The 24,921-nt window shown below is 46.7% G+C and overlaps 1 protein-coding gene across 2 annotated transcripts in view; it reads right to left on the reverse strand.

Annotated features, from left to right (window-relative positions):
* Positions 1-4,252: 4,252 nt before the first annotated feature.
* Positions 4,253-24,921, reverse strand: part of PLD2 (phospholipase D2) — a 215,903-nt gene continuing 195,234 nt past the window's right edge. For both annotated transcript variants that reach the window (XM_030187610.1, XM_030187611.1), the window contains 9 exons: positions 24,483-24,596; positions 14,534-14,638; positions 8,633-8,721; positions 8,232-8,345; positions 7,821-7,870; positions 6,202-6,339; positions 5,319-5,472; positions 5,125-5,242; positions 4,253-4,892 (listed from right to left, as the gene is read on the reverse strand). In XM_030187610.1, coding sequence (XP_030043470.1) covers positions 4,668-4,892; positions 5,125-5,242; positions 5,319-5,472; positions 6,202-6,339; positions 7,821-7,870; positions 8,232-8,345; positions 8,633-8,721; positions 14,534-14,638; positions 24,483-24,596 — 1,107 coding nt within the window. In that variant the 3' untranslated portion in view covers positions 4,253-4,667. The remainder of the gene's footprint in view (positions 4,893-5,124; positions 5,243-5,318; positions 5,473-6,201; positions 6,340-7,820; positions 7,871-8,231; positions 8,346-8,632; positions 8,722-14,533; positions 14,639-24,482; positions 24,597-24,921) is intronic.

Consider the following 24,921-nt stretch of genomic DNA (forward strand, 5'->3'; position numbering starts at 1 on the left):
TTACAGAATACCCCCGATCCGCACTTAATTTAGGCACTGGCATTTACACCTGGTTTTTCAGCAGACGTAAATGCAGGCGCTTTAAGTTAGGTTTGGATTAAGTGCTTAGGCGTTATTCTATACAGTGCAGATCAGGGGCATAGCCAGACTTCGGCGGAAGGGGGGTCCAGAGCCCAAGTTGGGGGGGGGCACATTTTAGCCCGCCTCCCCCAGCTGCCAACCCGCCGCCACCACCTTTGACCCCCCCCCCACTACTGCCGACCCTCCCCCGCCACTTTCGACCTCAGCCCCCCCCCCCCCCCCTCCACTGCCATTGCCACAAGGTACCTTTGTTGGCAGGGGTCCCTAACCCCCGCCAGCCTTAGTCTTCTTCAGCGCCGGTCTCCGGCGTGTTCGCAGATCTGTGAGTCCTGACGTCCAGCACGTTCCTTTAAGTGAAACCCTGGTCCTGCATGTTCCTTTAAGTGAAACTCACAGCACAGATCAGCAAACGCGCCAGAGACCAGCGTTGAAGAAGACTAAGGCTGGTGGGGGTTGGGGACCCCCACCAGCAAAGGTACCTGGTGACGGGTCAAATGGCGGGGGAGGGTCGGCAGGGGGGGGGGATCAAAAGTAGAGGAGGCCAGGACTAAATCCGTGGGGGCTCATGCCCCATTGCCCCACCCCTGGTGCGGATACTCTGTATTGAATAGAGCTTGACACAAACATTTTTTCCATGATGATTTTTCAGAATCTATTCCTTCATGCATAAATGTAAGGGGGCCAATATTTATGCATTTAACTTACAGAATACTGTAAATTACATGTTAGTGTGCCACATTTAGATGTGAACATTTATACACCTGGCACAAATGGGTATGCCTAAATGTAGGAATGCTGTTGCAGATTTGTGCCAGTATTCTATAATGGAAATTATGCATGTATTGCTGTTATAGAACTGGCACACTATACTAGTCACAGAATTGCCCCTTCGGGGATAGTTCTATAAGGGGGCACCAGATACCAATTTAGAATAATCACACTTTCCATTTACGCACCCACAATTACACAGAGATGACGTAACTGCGGTCATATAACTGCAGCAGGGACATGCATAACTGTAAGTTACATGGGTAAGTGGAAGCCCTCACCCATGTCTCACGCATGCATATGCTCCTTCTTGCATTTACATGCTATGTCGCTTATGCACACCATTAAAGAATAGTGCCTAAGAATCCTGCTGTCACTTTCATGGGTGTGCGCGTCCCGAGACAGTGTGAGTGGTGTGGGGTGCAAAAATCACTCCCTTTCTATTGTCTCCCCTGAGGTAGCTGCAGATCAGTGGGAGGGGCAGGGGCACTAGGAAACGTGTCTCACAGGGCAAAATTCCAGCTCAGGACACTCCTGTGTGCAAGTGCTTGTATTCTGCACATTTAGGAGCACATATGTAAATGTGGGTGGCCAGTTATAGAATTGCCCTTCATGTGGCTGCTGATAAATGTATAAGTGCCTTTGGAATATCTGGCCCTAAAGTTTTTAAAAAATGTCTAAAAAAGGTTAAAAATCCCACAGGAAATATGGAGCTGCAATTCATGCTCACAGGCTGATGGACTTACCCCATAAATGTGCCAGCAGCTAAGCTATGCCTGCACTGGTTCAGTCTAGTTATGTACCTATTTGGATTTAGCTCCCACATTTTCCAGTAGATATACTAGGTATTTCCCTCTTTCCAGAGGGCCTACAATATAATTTTGTAGCAATGACTCGTCCAAGTGACTCGCCCAAGATCACAAAGAACAGCAGTAGGATTTTAACAAGGTTTCCCTCATTGTCAGCCCGGTGTTCTAACTGCTAGGTTACTCCTTCACTTATTCATTTTTAAGTACTTGTGAAAGGTCTGGAGTAAACTCTAAGCAGCTCTGAGTGATGTACAAGTGGAGGAGAAATGTTACTTCTAATTTACTGATTCTAAGGCCAATAAAAATGTGCTAAAAGCAGCACCCTTTTTGGTCATTAAAATTTACTACTGATTCAAAAGATTTTAGCTTACAAAAATATGTGCTAAAGTAAAAAAAAAAACAAACTCCCCCCCCCCCCCCCCCCCCACAAAATTTAGCACACCTACATGCAAATCCCTAATGACGAGTGGTTTTAGGCTCCCAGGCCTGGGAACTCTAGAACACTACTACTACTACTACTTAACATTTCTAGAGCGCTACTAGGGTTACGCAGCGCTGTACAAATTAATAATTAAGAATTAAGAACAAGCACTACTGACCTAGGACCAGGACATCCAGGCTTGGGGTATTTTCGGGGCTCTCGGTTCTGGGTGTCCTAATTGAAGGGCAGTGTTTCCCAATCAGTATTGCCATGAAGCACTGGTGTACCTTCAGACCTAATCAGGTGCGCTATAAAAAAATGTCACCACATTCTGATGCTCTACTCTCAGAGAGTAAGAGATACTTATCAGTTGGTCTTAAAACTGGAGAAGCTCCTTTCTTAACATATGTGAGTCAGATTTTCTCCCCTCCTTTCTAGATACAACTTGAACCCCAAAGTGCAGGACCTGAGAAGTTACCTGAAAGTAACTTGCCTTGAGTTATTACTTAAAAAGTGGGAGCTATATCTAAATAAAAAATAAAACAGAAAGCATGTAGAGCATAGATGGGCTGTCATACAAACACTGCCCAGAGCACCTCCTCTTTTTCACCTCAAGAGCCTCCTCCTTTGTGTCCTTCCAGCTCCTGGTGGGGCTTTCCGTGCTCTAGGTTCAAGGTTAAATTTTATATTCGATATATTGCCAACTGAATATCCATACCTTCCACAGCAATTTGTGAGCTGTGTTGGTGACCACTTTGATCATTTTTATTTTACATCATACTCCCATGTACTCACCCAATACCCAGGCCCTCTTCTGAGGCACATCCCTACCCCTTGAACCCAACACCAGAAAAAGAAATAAAGCAGAGCAACCTGGGGGTAATTCTATAAAAGGGTACCTATTTGGAACCTAACTGAAATACAGTTACAACACATTAAGCTTGATTTTGCATGAAACCATGACCATAGCCTTTTGGCTAAAACCAAAACTAGGCAGTAAAAGGATTTTGGGCCAGTTTTGGCACCATAACCAAAACTGAAATTCGGTCAGTCTTTATCAACAAATGTATTTTAATTGTTTAAGTTTGTAAAATAATGTTCTAAAAAGATTATTTACTTAAGGTTCCATTGATAAAGATGTGTTGGGCAGTACACCTAAAAGCCTAGATGTTTTTTCACTAACAAGAGCTTGCCTTGTTCCATAGAAATAGTTGTTGATATATCTTGTTTAGTGCTGAACCATAAAACCTCAGTTTTGCTAGTGTTTAGCTTTAATGAATGTATGGAAGACCAAACATTCATTCTACCTGTACATTTAAAAAAAATCTTTTTATATAGTTTTGATTCAGATCCCTCAGTATCGGACCCAAACACAAAAATATCATCAGCATAGGAATAGGAATAGGAATGTGTGCCTTTGAGCAGGTATAAATGCCAAGAAGGAAATTGTTAAAAAAAAAAGGGGTGTTGTGGGTCTGGTTTAGGCAGTCAAGAAAAATACACATGTATTCCCATTTTGTAATGAAGTATACATACAGGGGTCCTTTAAGGTGCTTTAACAGATTTAGCGCATGCTAAATGATAAGACGCCCATAGGAATATAATGGGCGTCTTCTCATTTAGCACATGCTTAATAAAAGGACCCCTGTGTGTATACTCATCGCAAAATGGGAATACACCCAGTTTTCAAAGGAAAATTATGTGCATTCTTCACTATGAAAACTGGTCAAAGTCCACAGGAAAAAGACCCATAGACCTGTGTTTTGAAAATTGTCCCTCTATGTGGCTCTTTAACTTTCAGCTATGGGTTTCATCACAGCAGAGAAAGCACAGGGAGATAGTGCAGCAATGGGACAGGAAGATATAGAGGTAACTGGTATGAAGAGTGTGAAGAAAGCAACTAGAGACAGTAGAGGCAGTGGCGCTCCTGGGGGGGCTGGCACCCGTGGCGGATCGCCGCTGCGCCCCCCCCCCCCCCCCCGGCAAAGGGACACCCCCGCGAAGGAACCCCCCCCCCTGCCGGGTGCACACCGCTGGGGGGGGGGGTGCCGCGCGCGCCTGTCCTCCGTTGTTCCATGCTTCTTCTCTGCCCCGGAACAGGAAGTAACCTGTTCCGGGGCAGAGAAGAAGCATGGAACAACGGAGGACAGGCGCGCGGGGCATGCACCCGGGGCGGACCGCACCCACTGCCCCCCCCCCCCCCCCCAGGAACGCCACTGAGTAGAGGGAATGAGCATAGGGGCATCACTGGAAGAAACTGTGGAATAACAATTTAGAGGTCTTTTCATTTAAATCCTTGAATTTAGATTCAGCTGTTGGTCTAAAATATAACCTGTCCCATTATATTCTCCCTTTCCATTCTTCATAGTCCACTGGCCTCAGCTCCATTGCACATAGCATACAGAGGCGTATTTTCAAAGCACTTAGACTTAAAGTTCCATAGTAACCTATGGAACTTTGTAAGTCTAAGTGTTTTGAAAATGAGCCCCAATGTCTCACATTGGCATCATGTCACAAGCTCATCTTCTCATCTTTGGAGGATGCAGCCAATGGCTACTGTAACGGAAGAATGCAGGAGGTAGCTCTACCTATGTCCATACTTCCACAGGTATCACACCCTCCTTGCTGCTCAGAGGGGGTAACAGATACTCTTCAGATAAGAAATACAGTGGAAACTCCACCAGCAGTCCCCTGATTCGCCCTAGCAATTCCTCTGCCAGCTCTGGGCTTACTGTAGCCAAATTCTGTACAGCACTGTACTCTCGAAGGGCTCGATGTGTCTGCATGGAGTTGGAGGGGACACTACGAAAGACCTGCAGGAAGAAAGAAGCACGTGAATCAGATCTGGCTTTGCAGGCATCACTGGTCTATTGTCCGCACCACTGGGCCACATACAGTGAAATTAGTGGCAGGGGAGGAAGTGTCACAACTGTATGCTTTCAGCACTAGACCACACAGTAAGATTTGTGGCAGTAATGGGACTGGAATCTGGCTACAGGGGACACAAGGTCTGAAGCTCATCGGATTGTATGTGGAAATACACACCTGGTCATACACTGTTGCATTTGCCACTACAGTTTCATTCCACATCTTGTGGAAAAAGGAATCGCAGATGGGGTCCGTGACATCCATTTGGGGATCAGCATCAGCTTGGAGAAGTAGCCTGTAAAAACCAGACAGTTGTGAGAAGTTGATCTTAAAAAAGGTACATCATATAACTGGGGATATATCCACAGCACCTGAAACAGTCTAGGCGCAAGCTGTAGGCAAATCTTCCAGCTTGGTATGGTTTTCCATCCATCAATGATGTCAAGGTCTCTGTGTCCTCCACCAGCACAGCAAGCTCACTGTCTCGTTTGCCCAGCATGCTCCTGTCATTGATGTTTGCAGAACCTGAGGGGAGAAAGGGATAAGAGACTGAGTTCAAGGCAATGCCAGAAACAAGACTCTCCTCACTCCTAACACTGCCATGAGTGAGACACCTTGGATCTGAATTCTGCTACAAATGAGATTCACCTGATCATAGCACTGCCATAAGCAGAACTCTCCCAATATATATTATTTTTAAATTTGTTTATTGATTTTCACAGAAGATTGCATGTCATATTCAGAAATAGGCTCTAAACAATTTTCATGCCTAGCATAAACAAGATATTTATAACTTCAACTTTCTCTTAATTTTTCTAACATAAACTTCTAATCTACCATGACCTACAGTCTACTTCCAATGTCCTTTTTATTATTCCTGTGAGATCTTCCCTATTGTTGCATAACTTCCTATCTCCCCCCCTCCCCCCCTTCCCTCCCACATCCACCCTCCCTTATGTTTTTATGTTCTTAGCCGATCAGTTTGTACTGGATTGTCCAAGCTCCCACTATATATTATAATGAGCACAATTACACCAATTTCCACATTCCTCACCGCATGCACAAGATTCCTACAATGCGTGTGTCATGAATCAATTTCTCCCGTTCTAACTTTGCCATGTCAGTCCGGCCTGATTCCCAGAATTATAGGCTCTATCAGTCCTCATAGTATGTGGGACACTCACTGATGAGACTTCCCTAATCCCTAAGCAACAGTGAGCCTCCCTTAGTTCTGACAGCATGTGTGAGACTCACCAATGATGACTTTCCTGTCATCCACAATCAGCATCTTGCTGTGGATATAGACAAGCTCTGTGATGAGGGAGCTGTCTGGAAGGTGCCCATATTTGCGCAGCCCACAGAAAGAGATGTAATTCTTCCACTCATCACCAACTGTGGAGAAAATGGGAGATTAACACAGAACCAGAAATCAAAACCTGCAGATAGAGTTCATCACATCCCAGAGCCTGGAGTTTAAAAGCACAGCACAGGATTGGGGACAGACCTTGGGGTTCAGCAGCACTGTCCAGCACTCAGCAGAAGAAATCAGAGCCTTTGGCTAGAGGTGTTAGTAGGTTTCTACAGAAGTTACCATGCAGTTGGCAAGCACTATATAAATCAAAGAGTTATAATATAGTTAAGATGTTAACTCTCATTGCTACACACATGCTCTCCATGAAGATGTATGGTTCCCCTTTTTGTACCCTTCAGACATCGAGTTTTTATACAGATATGCAATTTCTTTTTACTGTGTAAAACACTCTGATGGGCCAATGATTAGAAGCAAACACAGGTGCAAGAGGCTGTTAGCACCATACTAGCTCCTGCGTTTGCTACCGCCCCATGATCAGAGCCCCCGAGCATGTGAAACAACGCACTCACGGGATCTGAACACACCTAGCATGCAAATGCATGCAAAACAGGGCTCTTAGCGCAAGTAGCATGCAAATGCATGCTAAACCTATTCATCCCCAATGATCAGTGACCAGCTCGCCAAAGGCCACGGTAAGCCCTACACCAGCTCGGAGCTGGCATTAGAGTTTGCAGACCATTGGGGAGGAATGGTGAGCCCTGTCCAGCATGCATTTGCATGCTAGCAGCTCCCCGCAGTAACCCCGACCCAACCCCCCTCTCAGTGACAGGGGGCTGGAGGGAACTTATATGGTATGAAGCCCTGCCCAGCGCATCCCAGGATGCACTGGACAGGGCTCAGGCGCCACCATTTTCCAGGCGGCGCTGATGGAAGAGGAAGGAGGCCACCTTCCTCCTCCAACTGAAGGTAGGGGGTTGGGGAAGGGCTGCTAGACCACCAGGAGGGGGGGAGGAATTGACCCACGGCCCACTGGGCCACCAGGGACATCTGAGGGATGCTGGCGGGGGGGGGGGGGAGTTTGGGGGGGGCTGGAGATCCCCCGGATCTCCAGCTCCCCCAAACTTGTGTCGGGGGTTAGCAGGACCCGAGGTCCACCGGACCTCCAGCCCCCATTTTGCTTGGCTCAGGGCGGGGGTAGTTGGGGCCCCTGTGTTTGACAGGTCTGGGCTTTTGATAGCCCAGACCTGTCAAACAAGTGTGGGAGGATTGTGCACAATGACAGGTACAATCCTCCCGCACTTCTACTCCATGATCAGAGAGAATTGCGTGCTTAAATTTGTATACAATTATCTCTGATCATAGGTGTAATAAAGCCCCACAATGTTCCAGCACTATTTTTAGAGCACGGTTTGGAACAGCATGGGGCTTTTGATCATCTGCCCATGAGTGACTATCAGTCAGGGAAGTAGGAAAGAAGCATTGCCAAATGAATAAATAAGCAAGCAGGACTTCCAACTACAATAAGGGAGAGAGAGAGAGAGACAGACAGACAGAAACTTACTTTGAGCTTTCAGACGGGACAGGATGGAAGCATCTCCACGACAGATGGTCCTGAAAAAGCAACATGTTAAATGCTGCACAAGTGGAAATGCATTTTAGATAAGGAGAGATGGTCCTTGTGACTCTGGGCAAGTCACTTAACCCTCCATTGCCCTTGGTACAAAATAAGTACCTAAATATATGTAAACCGCTTTGAATGTAGTTGCAAAAACCTCAGAACGGCGGTATATCAAGTCCCATTTCCCTTTCCCACTTTCATTTCTGCCTTTCACCCCAGTATGCAATACAATGACGACATACACAGGAACTGATGAGGTGAGAAAGAGGAACAGGAGAGTAAAGAGGAGACAAAAACCAGAGATAGGGGAGATGCAGAGGGGAAAGAGGTAATAAACAAGTCAGATGTACTCACCTGTATGTGAAATGAAGAATAGCCTGGATGGAATTCCCTCCACCCATGGAGATATTTCCCTCAAAGCCTGGAAGCAGTGGAATCACCACAAAAACCCGGAAAGTCTTACCCTCTCTATCACGTGGAGAAAAAGGCAGGATTAGCTCCTATCTCCAACTCCCTCATCATGCTAGTCCTTATTCCAAATTTGCCCATATCTTATTCTCCCACTCTGCAAGTCTTTTCATCCTCGAGTCCTAGATCTAACTTTGCACCTATTTCCCAGTCTATCATCCTGTGAATCCCACATTCACTGCTGACCTTAGCTGCACTCCCATAGCCTGTGAGCCATAACCCCAGCATCACTGCACTCCCATCCCCAATTCTCTCACATTGAGTTCTAGCTCCAACCATGTCCGTACCTATGTGCTCGGAGGATCCTCTCCACAATAGTGTCTCCAATTCTGTTGTGCACGTTTTTCCCATCTGCACAACTGATAAAAAACTGGTTCTGAAATCAAAGGTTAACATAGTTACCTATGTGTTGGCTCCAAAATCCCTCCTGCCCTGCTAGAAGACCAGCTGTGCTCTAACTTTCAGCACACGGAAGTAGAGCTTCCAAGTTCCAGAAGGGAAATTTTAGGCCAGTCTTAGATTTCTGGCAACCCAATCCTGATGTAAAGGATCATATAATAAATGTAAACCGCTGTGGTTGTACCATAGAAAGGCGGTATATCAAATCCATGACCTGTGACACCGATTACAACAAGTAGAACAAGGAACTACAAATCCTGCAACTGCTTTGGGATGTAAATTTAAAACCAGGACTGACCAAAAAAATCTCACTCCTGGAACTGGGTAACATGGCGGCTCCGTGAACGAGTGGTGCACTTTGATTAGGAGTCACAGAAAGAGACCCAGTTTGTCAGAGCCCTGGATCCTCAGAAAAACTCATTTCAGGAAAGTCATTATCACTCTGAGTCTAGGGTTCTCAATACAGTCATCAGGACACCAGTGGCGTAGCCAAGGGTGGGCCCAGGTCCACCCACTTTGGGCTTAGGCTCACCCAGTAGCAGCACACCTATGATGTGGCTGGCAGGGATCCCTAAGCCCCACCAGCCGAAAACTCCCAACTATCCCTCCTGCATACCTTGTAAATAGCAGATCTTTGCCTGCAGTGAGCAGCAACTGATACATACTGCTCACACCGGCCCCACAGCCTTCCTTCTGATGTATTCCCACCTATACGGAAACAGGAAGCTGCATCAGAGGGAAGGCTATGGGGCCAACATGAGCAGTGTGTATTAGTTGCTGCTCGCTGCCGGTGAAAGTCTGCTATTTAAAAGGTTAGGGGGATGTCTGAGAGACCATATAGTATAAAGTTGAGAGAGGGAGAGACCAAAGCACTTGTGGGATAGGGCAGAGTTCTTCTGCCCACCCACCACCTTGGGCCCAGGCCCACCCAAAATTGGGTGTCTGGCTACGCCCCTGCAGGACACACCTAGCCAGTCAGGTTTTCAGGATACCCAAAATAAATATGCATGAGAGAGATCTGCACACAGTGGAGGCAGTGCATGAAAATGTATTTGTTGCATATTCATTGTGGATATCATGAAAACCTGACTGGCTGGATGTATCTCGAGGACTGGGTTTAGAACTCCTTCTCCATACCCTAGGAAGAAATTACTAGAAATCAATTGGGGGTGGGGAGAAATTAGACAAGGGGTGATTGGGGTGCGTCCTCCCCCCCTCCTCATGCATTACATGCAGTGGCACCCATACTATCTGCCACTGCATGAAACACAGATCCATGTGGCAAGTGTGTGCTCTGTGTGGTAAATGCAGGTAAATGCATTTATTGCAGTCTACACTTACCATGTGCAAATCTAGCACAAGGTAACACACTGCAATTTAGTAAAAGGGCTACATAATAATCCTGAAAGCACTGGAATTCCTATAATAATCAGGGAGGGATGGTCCAGAGTGTTTCAATTTCAAGCTTATCTATCACATTTGTAGCCTACCAAAACAACCCAAAGTGGTTTACAGCAATTTACAGAATAATGCACAATGAGATAATTGTAATACAATATAATATACTCATATCACCCCTCTCCTCAAATCACTTCACTGGCTTCCGATCAGGTACCGCATACAGTTCAAGCTTCTCCTACTAACCTACAAATGCACTCGATCTGCAGCCCCTCCTTATCTCTCTACCCTCATCTCCCCTTACGTTCCTACCCGTAACCTCCGCTCTCAAGACAAATCCCCCCTCTCAGTACCCTTCTCCACCACCGCCAACTCCAGGCTCCACCCTTTTTGCCTCGCCTCACCCCATGCCTGGAATAAACTCCCTGAGCCCATACACCAGGCCCCCTCCCTGCCCATCTTCAAATCCTTGCTCAAAGCCCACCTCTTCAATGTCGCCTTCGGCACCTAAGCACTATACCTCTATTCAAGAAATCTAGACTGCCCCAACTTGACATTTCGTCCTTTAGATTGTAAGCTCCTTTGAACAGGGACTGTCCTTTTTGTTAAACTGTACAGCACTGCGTAACCCTAGTAGCGCTCTAGAAATGTTAAGAAGTAGTAGTAGTAATATGCAACAATAGATTATAAAAAGACTAGTAAAACAGGCCCGTTTATCCTCCGCGTTCCAGCTTGGTCCCCTCCCTCCCCACCTCTCATCCGAGTTCCAGGCCCCCCTCTCTCTCCTCTGTTCCAGGCTCCCCTCTCCTCAGAGTTCCAGGCCTCTCTCCCTCCTTCTCTCTCCTCCGAGTTTCTGGCCCCCCTCCCTCCCTCTCCTCCAAGTTCCAGGCCCCTGTCCTCCCTTCCTCTACTCCGAGTTCCAGACCCCCCTCACCTCCTCCCTCTCCTCCAAGTTCCAGGCACCCTCCCTCCCTCCTAGTTCCTGGCCCCCCTCTTCTCCCTCTCATCCGAGTTCCAGGCCCCCTCCCTCTACTCTGAGTTCCATGCCCCCTCTCTCTCCTCCAAGTTCCAGGCCCCCGCCCTCTCTCCCTCTCCTCTGAGTTCCCTGTTTCAGGAAGGGCAGGACCAGAGGCAGAGCTGAGAAAGAAGGGAAGGCAGGCTGACGCGCTGTGCCTGCTCGCCTTTCACTGCTGCCGCCGGACCCTGAGGTAAGAACTTTTAAATTCTGGGCGGCATGCAGGAAGGTGAGGGGCAGGCGGAGGACTGGGAGAAGAGGGCGGGCAACGCAGATCGGGCTGCCACTCGGAGGGGAGAGACAGAGAGGGCGGGAGGCACGGGGGTCTGGAACTCGGAGAGGGGGAGGGGAGGAGAGGAGAGGGAGGGGGGGCGATTCTCCCGCAATTCTATCCTCACCTCCAACGTTCTGTGGCTGGCTGGTGCTGGTTTCCCTTCCCTCTCACTGATCCGCCCTCTGACGTCATCACATTTAGATGCGAGGGCGGCCCAATGGGAATTGTGTTACGAACCCAGGCATCCAGACGTAGAACGTTGGAGGTGCAAATTATTATATAGGATAAGAATGCATTTAATATATAGAAAAGTGCAGGTTAATTTCTTCTTTTTTTTATTTTTCTTTTTTCTTTTTTAACATAATGGACTTTAAACAATGGGACTTCATCTTAGACAGGCTGTGGAGATTGGAAATTGAAACATCCAGGTCAGAATATATTCAGTTCTCCTAATATTTTACAGAAGTCGCTGCTGAATACTACTACTACTATTTAACATTTCTAAAGCGCTACAAGGGTTACGCAGCGCTGTACAATTTAACATAGAAGGACAGTTCCTGCTCAAAGAGCTTACAATCTAAAGGACACGTGAACAGTGAGTCTGATAGGGGCGGTCAAATTGGGACAGTCTGGAACCTTTTGTAAAAGGACATGTATTTTTGACACATATAGCAGAAGCAGTGATTTACAAACCTACGCATCAGGGTTTCATATGTGTAAGAGCTGGCATATACACTGTAGATGTAGGCACTTACACTATTCAGTACAGACATCTGCCTCCTCCATCTGATGCAAATCCCTCCCAATAACCTGCAGTGACACAACAGATCCTCCCATCTATCGATTCTCCCATGACCCAACATCCTTCCACCCCTCTGATTCTCCCCACCCCCTCCCCACCCCTAGTAACAACACAAGATCCTTTACTTACTTTAACCAGACATCTTCCTTGTGGCTGGGGGAGGGGGGGAAGGGAGCAGATAGAAGCAATCCCCAGATGTTCCTGCCCTTTTGGCACATGGATTCAAAATGCACTACGTTGAACCCAGGCACCGACAAAGTAGGAGCATCCTGGGATTGCTCCAGCCTCACCCCCACTAGCCACCAGAGAGAACCCTGATTAGAGCTGGTGGGTGTATGGGGGTGAGGTGGAGGGGGGTCACCAGGATCTTGTTGTGTCATGATGTTATCAGAGGAGAGAGATATTTATTTTGTTTTGTACCCAGGTCTAAGCAGATAGCCAGCACTAACATCTGACTTGAAGCAGAGGCAACAGCTGATGGGGATATTTATACACGTAGATGGCACCACCCAAACCATGCCTACACCATGTCCCCTTGAAATCTTACATCCCAGGACTTGAGGGCTGACATGTGAAAGAAGGGGGCTGAGGCTTGGAAATGGGTCTGATGTAAAGGCTGAGGCTGGAAGAAAGGGGCTAGGGGATGCGAGACTTAGCAAGAGGGGGCTTACAATGGCAGACTGTGGGGGTAGCAGAAAGGGGCTGATGCTACTGCAGGGAGAAGGTGGCTCAGAGATAACACCACCATAGCCCATCTACACCAAACTCACTCTATCCCTTCCAGTCTAGAATGGCCCATCCATATCACCCATACTCTCTCACTCCCAGCCAGTCCTCAACACTCCCTCTTCTCTATCTAGTCTTTGCACACCCAGACCACCCTCACTTCTTTCTCAGTCCCCATTCTTATCTCTTCTTTCTGTTTTTGCCTCCCTTTTTACTCCCTATGCATAGATTTACTTTTGTTTGGGTTTTAATACCTACTTCTGTTTAGGGATAGGGTGATTAATACCCCCCCCCCCCCCATATCTGCCCCACTTCCCCATCTTAAATGTCTCTGTTCTCTACTTCCTTCTGACCTGCTCTTTCCCTACGTTCATCTCCCCATTAGGTTCCCCCTCATCATTCCCAAATCACTACCCTTTTCCCCTGAAGGCTAGGTTAATCTATCCCTCATCCCTCCTTAGCAGGTTCATCTTGTCTCAAAGGCATGGATCACATTCCTACTCCCCCTTCCCAGAGTTGTATAACATCTCCTGCAGCACTTCTCCAGAACTCAGACAGCAGGACAGCAGCAGTTCCATGTCCAGAAAGTCCTTATGAACTGCTCCACCACCTGGATACCCGAACCTTGGAAAATCCACATTCCCAGGGCCACAGCTGTACATGGTGCTTCCTGCCCTTAACCTGAAACTCCAGAGATCACACATTTTAAGTGGGAGATCCCTGAACAATGGAGGCAATTATATAACCAGGCACCTCCAGTTAGGTGCACCAATTCAACATGATAGGAGTCATTATAGAATATTAGTATAACCCAGTATTGCTGCACCTAACATTTGCAGATAGGCATTCATGAAATGTTTCCTAATCTAGATATTGACAGAGTTAATTCAACTGATAAGGGGAGATTATAGTGTGTACACCTGCACCCACCACTGTCAGCAACACTTAATACTGACCAAGAAGGAGCATGTGAGCATTATATTTTGGGCCCGATATTCAAAATGATTTAACTGGGAAAGAGAGGCTTCTGCCTGGTTAAATAGAACTGAGCAGGTCAGGCGGGGATATTCAGTGGCACTTAACCAGGCAGTGCCGCTGAATATCCCTGTGGCCGTTATAGCACTGTTCCAAGTAGTGCTGGAGCAGTCTGGGAGTGGAGCCTGAGTAGAGCCAGGAATTATGCCTGTGTAGCTAATCAGGCAAGTAGGACTGCTTTAAATAGCAGACCAATCTTTCCCAGTTACCTATGTCCAGTTATCAGCTGTATTAGCATAATTTCTGGCTATTGTCACTAACCTAGATATTCAGTGCTGGTGAGTGGATATGGCCAAGCACTGCTGGTGCCTGGATATGGCCAAGCACTGAATATCTGGGTCTAAAATGCTGACTGCCACCAGCTCGGTATAGATCCATTTGCAACACGGTGCCTTATACTGCTAATCTTATTTTTCACTCTATACTTCCTGAGTGCAAGTGAACATACTTTCTCCCCCACAGAATCCTCTAGCTTGATCTTCTTGTTTTCTGGATAAGGGAGGGCATGTACATGTTACACACCATGGAGGAGAAATTACCTCAATGTATACGTAGTGCTGACTCTCTGCTATGCAGTGGATATAAGCATTGAGGATGGAGCATTCAAATGAGCCCGCAGACCATCGATCCACTGACCGCAGCACCTGTGCAAGACGGGGGGAAACAGTAGAAGTGTGTATTCATTAAGTAGATATTTCCCCCCCAAAAAAACAGACAACAGGGAATCCATTTTAAGGCTTTTTTTTATTATTTAAGCAAGCTTTTATTTGATCTTTGTTTATTGTTTGTATAGTATTTGTTTTTTTTTTTTTTATTGTCTGTTTCATATTTCATTACAGTAGCCCACTTAGATTTTTTTGATAGACGGGACCTACATTTTTAAAATAATTAAATAATTGTGTGTGATTTAAAAACTTTAGGGCCCAATATTAAAAAGGGTATATATGCTGAGCAGGCTAGAAGGGGCAGCACTTAACCAGGCAGTGCTGCTGAATATCTCTTCTGTTGCTGCATTTTCCAGGCACTGCTGGGATGGACCAGGGATGGATGCAGGATTTAGCTGGTTAGCGGGAATATTCAGTCTGCTAACTGGCCAAGTTAGGACAAAAAAAAGGCTGAAAACTGCTTGGTGCCTGGGTAACTTCTGGGTAGCTGCACTGACAAGGCCCAGTATTGAATATCTGGGATTAATTTAGTCTCCAGCTGTAAGCAGCTTAAAAACGGTTGACTGCTGTGGGCTGAATATTGACCTCTTTGTGTCTTAGGGCTCCTTTTACAAAGCGGTGCTACCAATTAGCATGTCCTGGAATGCGAATAAGCCCATGGGAATTAAATGGGCTTTTTTGCATTCAGCAAGCAGTAGTCTGTGATAAATCAATTTAGCATGCCCTAAAAATTGCCTATTAAAACAAATGTTTAAAACAGAACAAAAACCCCCTGAAAATCAGAAAAGGTTTGCGAGCACAATGAAAACAAACAACATTTTTCTTAGTTGTGCATATTCCTAGGAGAAAACTCAGAAACTCACCCTCCTTGTCACACAAATAATGCTCCACTGCACCACTGGTTTTCTGTTGGGGCACATCTGATTGAAAATGCTAATGTGTAGCACATATAGTACCAAATGCGCAAAAGGTGTCAAAATACGAAAGAAAACTTCTAGAATCCATTTCCATCATTAACCTTGGATAATCATTTCGACAATTAGAAGGAATGAGTGAGAATCTACTGGTACCAGAAGCAAAGGAATCACCAGCCAGTGAGCTCAAAATTTGTCACAAGTCGAGTGCAGAAAACATATCAAAATTGAGGAAAGCTCCTTGGGATAGGTCCCTGAAGTTCAGGCACCTGAGTGGAAGGAATTTGAAAATAAAAATAAACACAAGAGAAACGATGGAAATAAAAACTGTGGTCTGTATGCTTTTGGATTCTATTGCTGTAATATATAACTGTGAACATGGCAATGCAAACTTTACTAAATTGGTGTAAAGAAGAGAGGACAGATGGTGGGCTGAAACTGTTAGCTTAAATCAGCAAACCTGATAAATTTGTTATTGAAAATTTGGTTTCAGAGCTATGGTCAACTGTATGAGGAACCCAGATTTTTTGCTGACACTATGCCACAAAACAAATTCCAGGACACTCTATGATATGTGCAGTTTGACATAAAGTCAACAGGTTCAGTTCAGGTGAAGACAGATAAATTTGCACTAGTTTCAGATATCTGGAACCATTTCATTGAGAAATTTGTTTTGCTACATTTGTACCCCGTGCTTTCCCACTCATGGCAGGCTCAATGCGGCTTACATAATGTATACAGGTACTTATATGTACCTGGGGCAATGGAGGGTTAAGTGACTTGCCCAGAGTCACAAGGAGCTGCCTGTGCCTGAAGTGGGAATTGAACTCAGTTCCTCAGTTCCCCAGGACCAAAGTCCACCACCCTAACCACTAGGCCACTCCTCCACAGAATTGTATTGACAGGCAGCTTTGTCCTACTAAAGCAAGGTATCCATGCATCTAGGTCATGGTGAACAAACCTGATAAATTTGGAATCAAATTCTGACTCCCAGCAAACACTGATTTTGTATTCCTGACCCTTTAAAAGCTTGAGGCAGCGCTCCCACTATGCATGCGTGGGTGCCGCAGCGCTCCCACTGTGCATGCGTGGGTGCCTTCCCGCCTGACTCACGAGTGCGGGACCAATTAATACGACAGTTTAGATAAAACAGACAACTCCAAGGGGAGATGGGAAGGTATGTGAGAATAAGTGGCCTACTGTCCTCAGAGAATACCTGCTACAGGTAAGTAACTTCGCTTTCTCTGAGGACAAGCAGGCCAGCTAATTTTCCCTAGCTACCAGGCACACCAAAAACAACAACATTAGGACAAAAGGAACTTGCAACGACGAGGTCAAAGAAGTCAATTAATCTGAAAACATATATACACTGTTGTGAAGATGAGGCCTGGAACAGAATAAAATGGACCTAGGAGGGTGGAGTTGGATTTCAGACAAATTCTGCAGAACCGTCTGTCCAAACTGACTGTTGCGTTGGGTGTCTTGCTCAAGACAATAGTGGGATGTGAATGTCTGGACTGAAGACCACATCACAGTCTTGGAAATCTCTTCAATAGAGGTTGATCTCGTGGGTTACAAATGCCACCATGGCTCTTACATTATGAGCTTTGACATGACCCTCTAGAGTCAGCCCAGCTTGGACATAAGTAAAAGATATGCAATCCGCTTGCCAATTTGAAATTGCGCATTAATGATGGCAACCCCCATCCTGTTGGGATCAAAAGAAACTAAAAGCTGGGTGGACTGTATGTAGGGCAGAGTCCACTCCAGGTAAAAGGCCATTGCTCACTTGCAGTCCAAAGTATGCAGTGTGCTTTAGCCAGGATGGGCCTGAGATTTGGGAAAGAATGTTGGAAAGATGATTGACTGATTCAGATGGAACTCCGACATTACCTTAGGAAGGAACTTAGGGTGTGTGTGGAGAACTATTCTGTTCTGATGAAATTTTGTATAAGGTGGATCCACTACTAGGGCCTCAAGCTCACTGATCCTGCGAGCTGAAGTAATTGTCACCAAAAACAAGACTTTCCAGTTAAAGTACTTCAGAGGACATGGAGCTTTCATTAGCTGAGTGAGGATGACGTTGTGGTCCCATGACACAGGCAGAGGTTTGACAGGGGGCTTTGTCAAAAGCAAACCTCACACGAATCGAATAACTAGAGGCTGTCCAAAGATGGGGCTTACCCTCTACATGGTGATAAGCACTAATTGCACTGAGGTGAACCCATACAGAGTGGCAAAGAGATCTACCGAGGGGGTTCCCCAGTCTCACAAAATCTCGCAGGCAATAGCCATGTTGAGTGACCACTCGTGCAGTTGTATGACCCTGCTCAGTCTGTCGGACTTCCTTGCCAGTGCCACATCCTGACAGCCTCCTGACACAGATGGTAGGAACTTGTCCTCCCCTACTTATTGGTGTAATACATTGCAACTTGACTGTTTGAATGAGCACAATTTGGTTGATCAGCCAATCTCTGAAAGCATTTAGAGCATTCCAGTTTGCCCGGAGTTCCAAAAGACTGATGTGGAGATCTGTCTCCTGAGCTGACCAAACCCTCATCTACATGAGCTCCTCATCCCAAGTGGGATGCATCTGTTGTCAGTACTTTTCGGTGCTGAGGAATTTGGAATGTAATTCCCAAGTCAGATGGAGTTGAATCGTCCACAAGAACGACATCCACTAGGTTCCATGAGGCTTGGCACCACTGGGAAGCTAGGGTCCATTGGGAAGTTCTCATATGAGGGTGTGCCAAGGGATTCACATGCACAGTGGAGGCATGTGGCCCAGTAACCTCAACATCTGCTGAGCTGTGACCTGGATGCCGGTGCGAAACTGAGTGGCAACAGCAACCAGATTATCTGCTCATGTCACAGGGCGAAAAGCTGACCTCTGCATTATATCCAGCAGGGCTCCTATGAACTGAAATTGCTGAACAGAAAGCAGATGTGACTTGGGATAGTTTAAAATGAATCCTAGTAGCTCCAGCACCCAAATAGTTCTCTGCATAGACTGCTGAGCACCGTCCTTCGATGTGCTCTTCACCAGCCAATTGTCCAGGTAGGGAAACACATTATTATTAATTAGAATTTATTTGGACTCCCATTCTGAATAGTGATGCTTTGACTACTGTTAGACATTTGGTAAAAACCCTGTGAACTGACACGAAGCCAAATTGCAGAAAGTGGTACTGGATACAAGCAGAGAACTTTAATCATGTGGTTATGCTTAAATGCTATAGAGAGTATGGGAAAGAAAATGGAATTATTGCAAGGTGAATTGGATAGACATATGACTGACCTGAGAAGGATGATGGAGTCTGAAATACTGTCCAATTAATAGAGAAATTGGAAGGACAGGCAGAGTTGTTAGCTCAAACAGAGGTAGCAGCTGAGGGGTTGCACCATGAGGATGAGAATATATTGGGATATGTGTATAGGCATCTTTTAAGTCCAAAGAGCATAGCCAATTTTGTTGCTGAATCATTGGGAGAAGGGTGCCCAGGAAAACCATCCTGAACTTTTCCTTGACCAGATATTTGATCAGGGCCCTTAGGTCTAGAATGGGATGCATCCCTCGCTATCATCTTTAGAACAAGGAAGTATATGGAATAGAATCTCTGCCCTTCTTCCTCTGGTGGAACAAATTTGACCACATGGGCCTTGAGAAGGGTGGAGAGTTCCTCTACAAGTACTTCCCTGTTGCGAGAGCTGATAGAAATTGCTCTCGGGGGGGGGGGGGGGGGGGGTAGCAATTTTCTGGTCTTCTTCGCCAATGAAGAACGTAACCAAGATAGACTATTTTAAGTACCCACTAGTCGGAGGTTATACGGGGCTACCTTTCTTTAAAAAAACTCAGCCTCCCTCCAACTGGAAGGTTGTCCGGCACAGACACTTTTACTATGGCTATACTCTGCCAGAGACAGGCAAAAACTCGCCCCTTGTTTTGACTGTGGAGCCAGCTTGGCTTTTGCACATGCTATTGATGAGAACAAGCTTGCTAGGGTTGAACAGGTTGAGAAGGGCACAAAGAAGCAGTGTATCTATGCCTTTGAGAGCAGTAGGGACCTCACTTTGACTTTCCCAAAAACCTCCTAGATGAGGATGGTGCAGAAGGTGTGCACCAGGAGAGAATATCGACGTATCAAGGTGTTTTTTTTAATGAGGTCCGTGACCTCTTCCACCTTCTCTGCTGGACCTCTGTGTCTATATGTCATGCCCTGGGTTTGGTGAGCCCTAGCACCATAGTTAGAAAGAGCTGCCCAACTGATGGTAGGCAGGAGGTTGGAGGCCAGAAGATGGATGCTGGTTCTAGAAGCTAATGGCTGGATGCGGGAAGCTTCTGCTTCTTGCTGGCCTCCCACTTAGTCACCTCTCCCCTCTCCAGTCAGTTCAAAACTCTGCTGCCCGTCTCATCTTCCGCCAGGGTCGCTTTACTCATACTACCCCTCTCCTCAAGTCACTTCATTGGCTCCCTATCCGTTTTCGCATCCTGTTCAAACTTCTTCTACTAATCTATAAATGTACTCACTCTGCTGCTCCCCAGTATCTCTCCACACTCGTCCTTCCCTACACCCCTTCCCGTGCACTCCGCTCCATGGATAAATCCTTCTTAGCTGTTCCCTTCTCCACTACTGCCAACTCCAGACTTCGCGCCTTCTGTCTTGCTGCACCCTACGCCTGGAATAAACTTCCTGAGCCCCTACGTCTTGCCCCATCCTTGGCCACCTTTAAATCTAGACTGAAAGCCCACCTCTTTAACATTGCTTTTGACTAGTAACCACTTCACTCGCCTCCACCTACCCTCCTCTCTTCCTTCCCGTTCACATTAATTGATTTGATTACTTTATTTATTTTTTGTCTATTAGATTGTAAACTCTTTGAGCAGGGACTGTCTTTCTTCTATGTTTGTGCAGCACTGCGTACGCCTTGTAGCGCTATAGAAATGCTAAATAGTAGTAGTAGTAGTAGTAGTAGATGCTGGAGACTGCCACTGGAAGCTGGCTCTGGAAACTGGAGGCTGCCACTGGAAACTGAACTGAACGATGAAACTTGGAAGGCAGGAGTCATGGACATCTGTTGCAAGGCAGGAACACTGTGGCAGGCATCCCCTTAAATGAATCTCAGCGTCTAACATAATCAAATAAGCCTCCCCAGGAACCTGCCCAGGGGACAAACCAAAGCAGCTTTGAGTGTGCTCATACAACCGGGAGGGCCAGCGGAAGGGCAGCTCAAGGGGCCTGCGCCTGCATGCACAGACCCACAGGCAGTGGGAGGAGGCACTGAAGAGAGTTGTGGTGCCTGGAGTCTACATACAGCAAAATCTCCAGGTGAGTGGCAGGGGAGTAGGCCACGGGGGGCCATGACAATACACTCACCAAAAAAAAACCTCCTTCCTGGTTTGGTTTGAATGGAAACATGCGGTGGAATTGCCGAACCAGTCGAGGAGCGTATACATGAAGTGCAGGCGATGAGATACTGGAGCTTACCCTACAGTCATCTGAAGTTGAGAATGTCCTGGACCTCATACTCACTATCTGGGTCTACAGCCAAAGTGGTGGTAAAAGGTGGTCTCTTATTCCCCTTCAGGCCAAGAGGCTTGAGGAGGTGAGATGTGAAAATTATTATAGATCCGTAAAGTGGAAGACAGCTTCAGTTGGTAGGCCACCACTCCAACTTGCGAACAATGGGATATGGCACAATGAATTGAGGAGCAAACTTAGAAGGGGGGATCATAAGGCAAAGGTTCTGGATAGATAACCACACCAGATCTCCAGGCCAAAACTGTGGAGCGGGAAGTCTTCTTCTTTGCAGTAGCACGAAGAAGAAGCTTGTGTGTCTTTCTCAAGAGTCAAAGCAGTGGTCTTGATAGCTGGTATGGTGGCTGAAGGAGGTATGGGCAAAAACACCTGAGGGTGTCATCTGAAAATTAACTGAACTTGGCCCAAGGCAGTAGCAGCGACCAATCATTAAGATGAGCTGACCCAAAACTGCGTAAGAAAGATTTTAGGATCTGGATGATAACCTGATGAGAAGTTCAACTGAATATGCAGGGCCTTGCAGAGGTTCTGCAAGAACCTCGTGATGAATTGAACTCACCAATCAGAAACGATGGTCTCTGGCAAGCCATACATCAGAAGATCTCCTTGAAGAAGTACTGAGCCATGGTAGATGCAGATGGTAGACCGGACAGAGGGATGAAATGGGCCATCTTTGAACTGATCAACAACTACCCAAATTGGTAGTAAAACCTCCAGAATCGGGAATATTGGTCATGAAATCCATGGTGAAGTATGACCACGGAGACATGGGCACCAGAAGTAGGCCCCAAGGGCAAGACAGGACATACCAGGAACAAAATCAGAAAATCATGGACATTTCTCCTTAACTGGGGCCACCAGTATGTTTGAGAAATAAGTTCTACGGTCTGTCGTATCCCTGGGTGTCCAGTCAACCTAGAGTTATACTTCCATCTAAGAACAGCATCTCGGAGTCGTTTTGGCAGCTCATCGCAGTGGAAAATCCTCACCGCTTTGGGATCATCCAGATCCAGTGGCAAACTGGCACTTTCCTCTGGCTCTTCAGACCATGAGGCCCTGCCAGAACCCTCAGAATCCACACCGGCCGACCACGGGGGGGGGGGGGGGGGGGGGGGGACGGAAGTGCACCACTCTCCGACGGGGAATTTACCAGTCTAAGTTTTGCGTCCTTCCAACGCTCAGGGGACTCAGCCAGCCCCGGGTCATCATCAACCCCCGGGGGTAAACCAGGTAGCAGCGCAGTGTCAGACACGTGCGGCAGAGCTCTTTTCAGCATGAAAGCTTTATGCATTAAAAGCACAAACTCCGGGGAGAAAAACTCACCCTGACCCTCAGTCTCCGAAGAAATGGGAACAGGAGCTCCTCTGGTAGCCTCTAACTGAGGCGTCCCCCTGCACTCAGACTACTCCGCAACAGCGAGGGTCGAGGCATGCAGCGCTTCCAAAATGGCGTCCGCTGCCAGCTCCATTGAGCGAGAATAATGATCGCTCGCCATGCTCGTATCAGCTCTAGCGTCTAAAGAGCACGTCTTACAGAGCCCCGCTGCTGATCTACGTTTACCACAACGGGAGCAGCGTTCAACTGCTTCAGCAGCCATCGTCTGACCGGACGGAATTATATAAGTAAAATGGCGGCTTCGCACCAAAACTTACCCCGATCGGAACGGCGTCCGCGGGACCTCCCCGGAGGAGCTGGGCACCACTCTCACCTCAAAAGACCGAGTCAAAAGAGCTCCGGTCAAGCTGCACGTGGAAAATAGCCTCAGAATAGCTACGCAGAACCAATGCGTACTCCTTTTTTTTTTTTTTTTTTAAACGCTGTGAGGAAAGTTGGAGGCAGGCAGCAACAGAGGTACTCCGGTAGGCAGGGGGACGGGTAAGACAGGGAAAGGGCGAACCTATATGCCTTCAAAGTGGGCACCATCAGCCACAACACCCCAGCTTCAACTGGCAAAAGCACAGGAGCCACCCAAGGCAGAATTTTTTCCAGGAGCTGATCAAGCTACGTCCACACCTGCTGGGAGATAAAGAAATACTGACGGCAGATGGAGCTAGCCAGTGTTGCCAGATTGAAAAAATTTTCCCCACCCAAAAGCAGCCTAAAACCCGCCATAAACCCGCACAAAGTTAAACCCAGCCCCCGACATCAACAACCTCTCCCCGACATCATCAACCCCACCTCCGACATCTTTAACTCTGCCTTTGACGTCTTTAACTCCGCCCCTGACGTACCCTCCGACGTCATTAACCCCGCCCCTGACGTAGCTGCTGACATCACTAACCCCACCCCGACATAGCCGCCGCCGCCGCCACTAACCCCGTCCCCGACGTCATTAACCCAGCCTCTGCGAGGCTTCTATTGGACCAAATTGGACCAATAGAAGCCCCAGAAAAGCGCCCAAATCCGCACCACAGCTTTTTAAAAGCCACCCAGTTTTCCGCAACCCACAGCCGGCAAAAATTGCCTGCAACCGGTTGCAGAAAGCTGCCCAATTGGGCGGGAAACCCGCAGACCTGGCAACTTTGGAGCTAGCCGTCCAAAAAGCACTATGGTTTTTCAGTGTTCTCTATCTCCACCTGCTGGTTGGCGGACACAACCCATCAGTTAATGGATTCATCTGCTGCTGATGACAAGGAACTATTACATATTGTGTTGACATTGTAAATAGTATACCACGCCATACTTTGTATTGTTTTTGAATATTTTTACTGCTGAAATTGTCTATTGCTGTACACTGCCTTGTGTGAATTCCTTCAAAAAGGCGGTAAATAAATCCTAATAAATAAATACTAAGAAATTTATGCTTTTTACATTTCATAAATATGCCTCTTGAAAGTTCTCACATTAACCCCTGCTCCTTCTTCCTCCCTCCGATTCCAATCTGCTACTCTTCCTGACAGTTCTAAAGCTTCCTTGCTGTATACTCTTGGCCTCTGCATATCCTGCCACTTCTTCTGCTGGCAGGCACTGATAGTAGCATCTGTGCTCATTCTCTCAACTCCTATCTCTCCTTGCTCAATCTTAGCCTACTAGCCCTTTTGCTTATTCTCTCACCTGTAACCACTTACTTACTTATTCTGGCCCTTTTGCACATTTCTTCACTTTCCCATTCCCCTTACTCACTCTCATCTTCCCCCCCCCCCCCCCCCCCCCCCCCGTTTTTTTTTACTCTCTCACCCTCCCTTGCCTGCTCTGTCACACCTCCAACCCTTTGATCACTCTTTCAATTATCCCTCCTTGTTCGCTCTCAGTCTTCCAGCTCTCCTTGTTCATTCTCTCTTTCCAAGTACCTTCTTATTTTTTTATCCCATCCGAGAATTGCACAAATGGAACAAACATTTTTAATAAGTGACATAAATACCTTGCACCCACCTGCACATTAGCTGTCTGTCCCCCAGAGATTGTGAAAGGCAGTTTTTCTGCAGTGGTGTGGGACTTGGGGAGCAGGTAAGGATAGGCTGGTCCATAATACTTAGCCTTTACAGTCTAAGAAAAAATATAAGATGGTAACAAATTTCACAACTAATCTCACAGACATGAAAAAATTGCCTACTGCTCATGTTTGATCTATTCTTACTGTACACCGCCTTGAGTGAATTCCTTCAAAAAGGAAGTAAATAAATCTATTCTATCATTTTTGATATAAATGGGGGAGGGAGGCTACATTCTTCCCCAGATTAAGGCATAGGCAAACCAGGGATATGATTAGAGCCCAAAGATTGTGTGTATGTGTATGTGTGTGTGGGGGAGGGGGAGGGGGGGAGTAGATACTGACAGATATGTCTTAATCTGGCCCTGTCCAGGAAACCAG

Source organism: Microcaecilia unicolor, chromosome 14 (assembly GCF_901765095.1).
Source record: "Microcaecilia unicolor chromosome 14, aMicUni1.1, whole genome shotgun sequence".
Taxonomy (NCBI): Eukaryota; Metazoa; Chordata; class Amphibia; order Gymnophiona; family Siphonopidae; genus Microcaecilia; species Microcaecilia unicolor.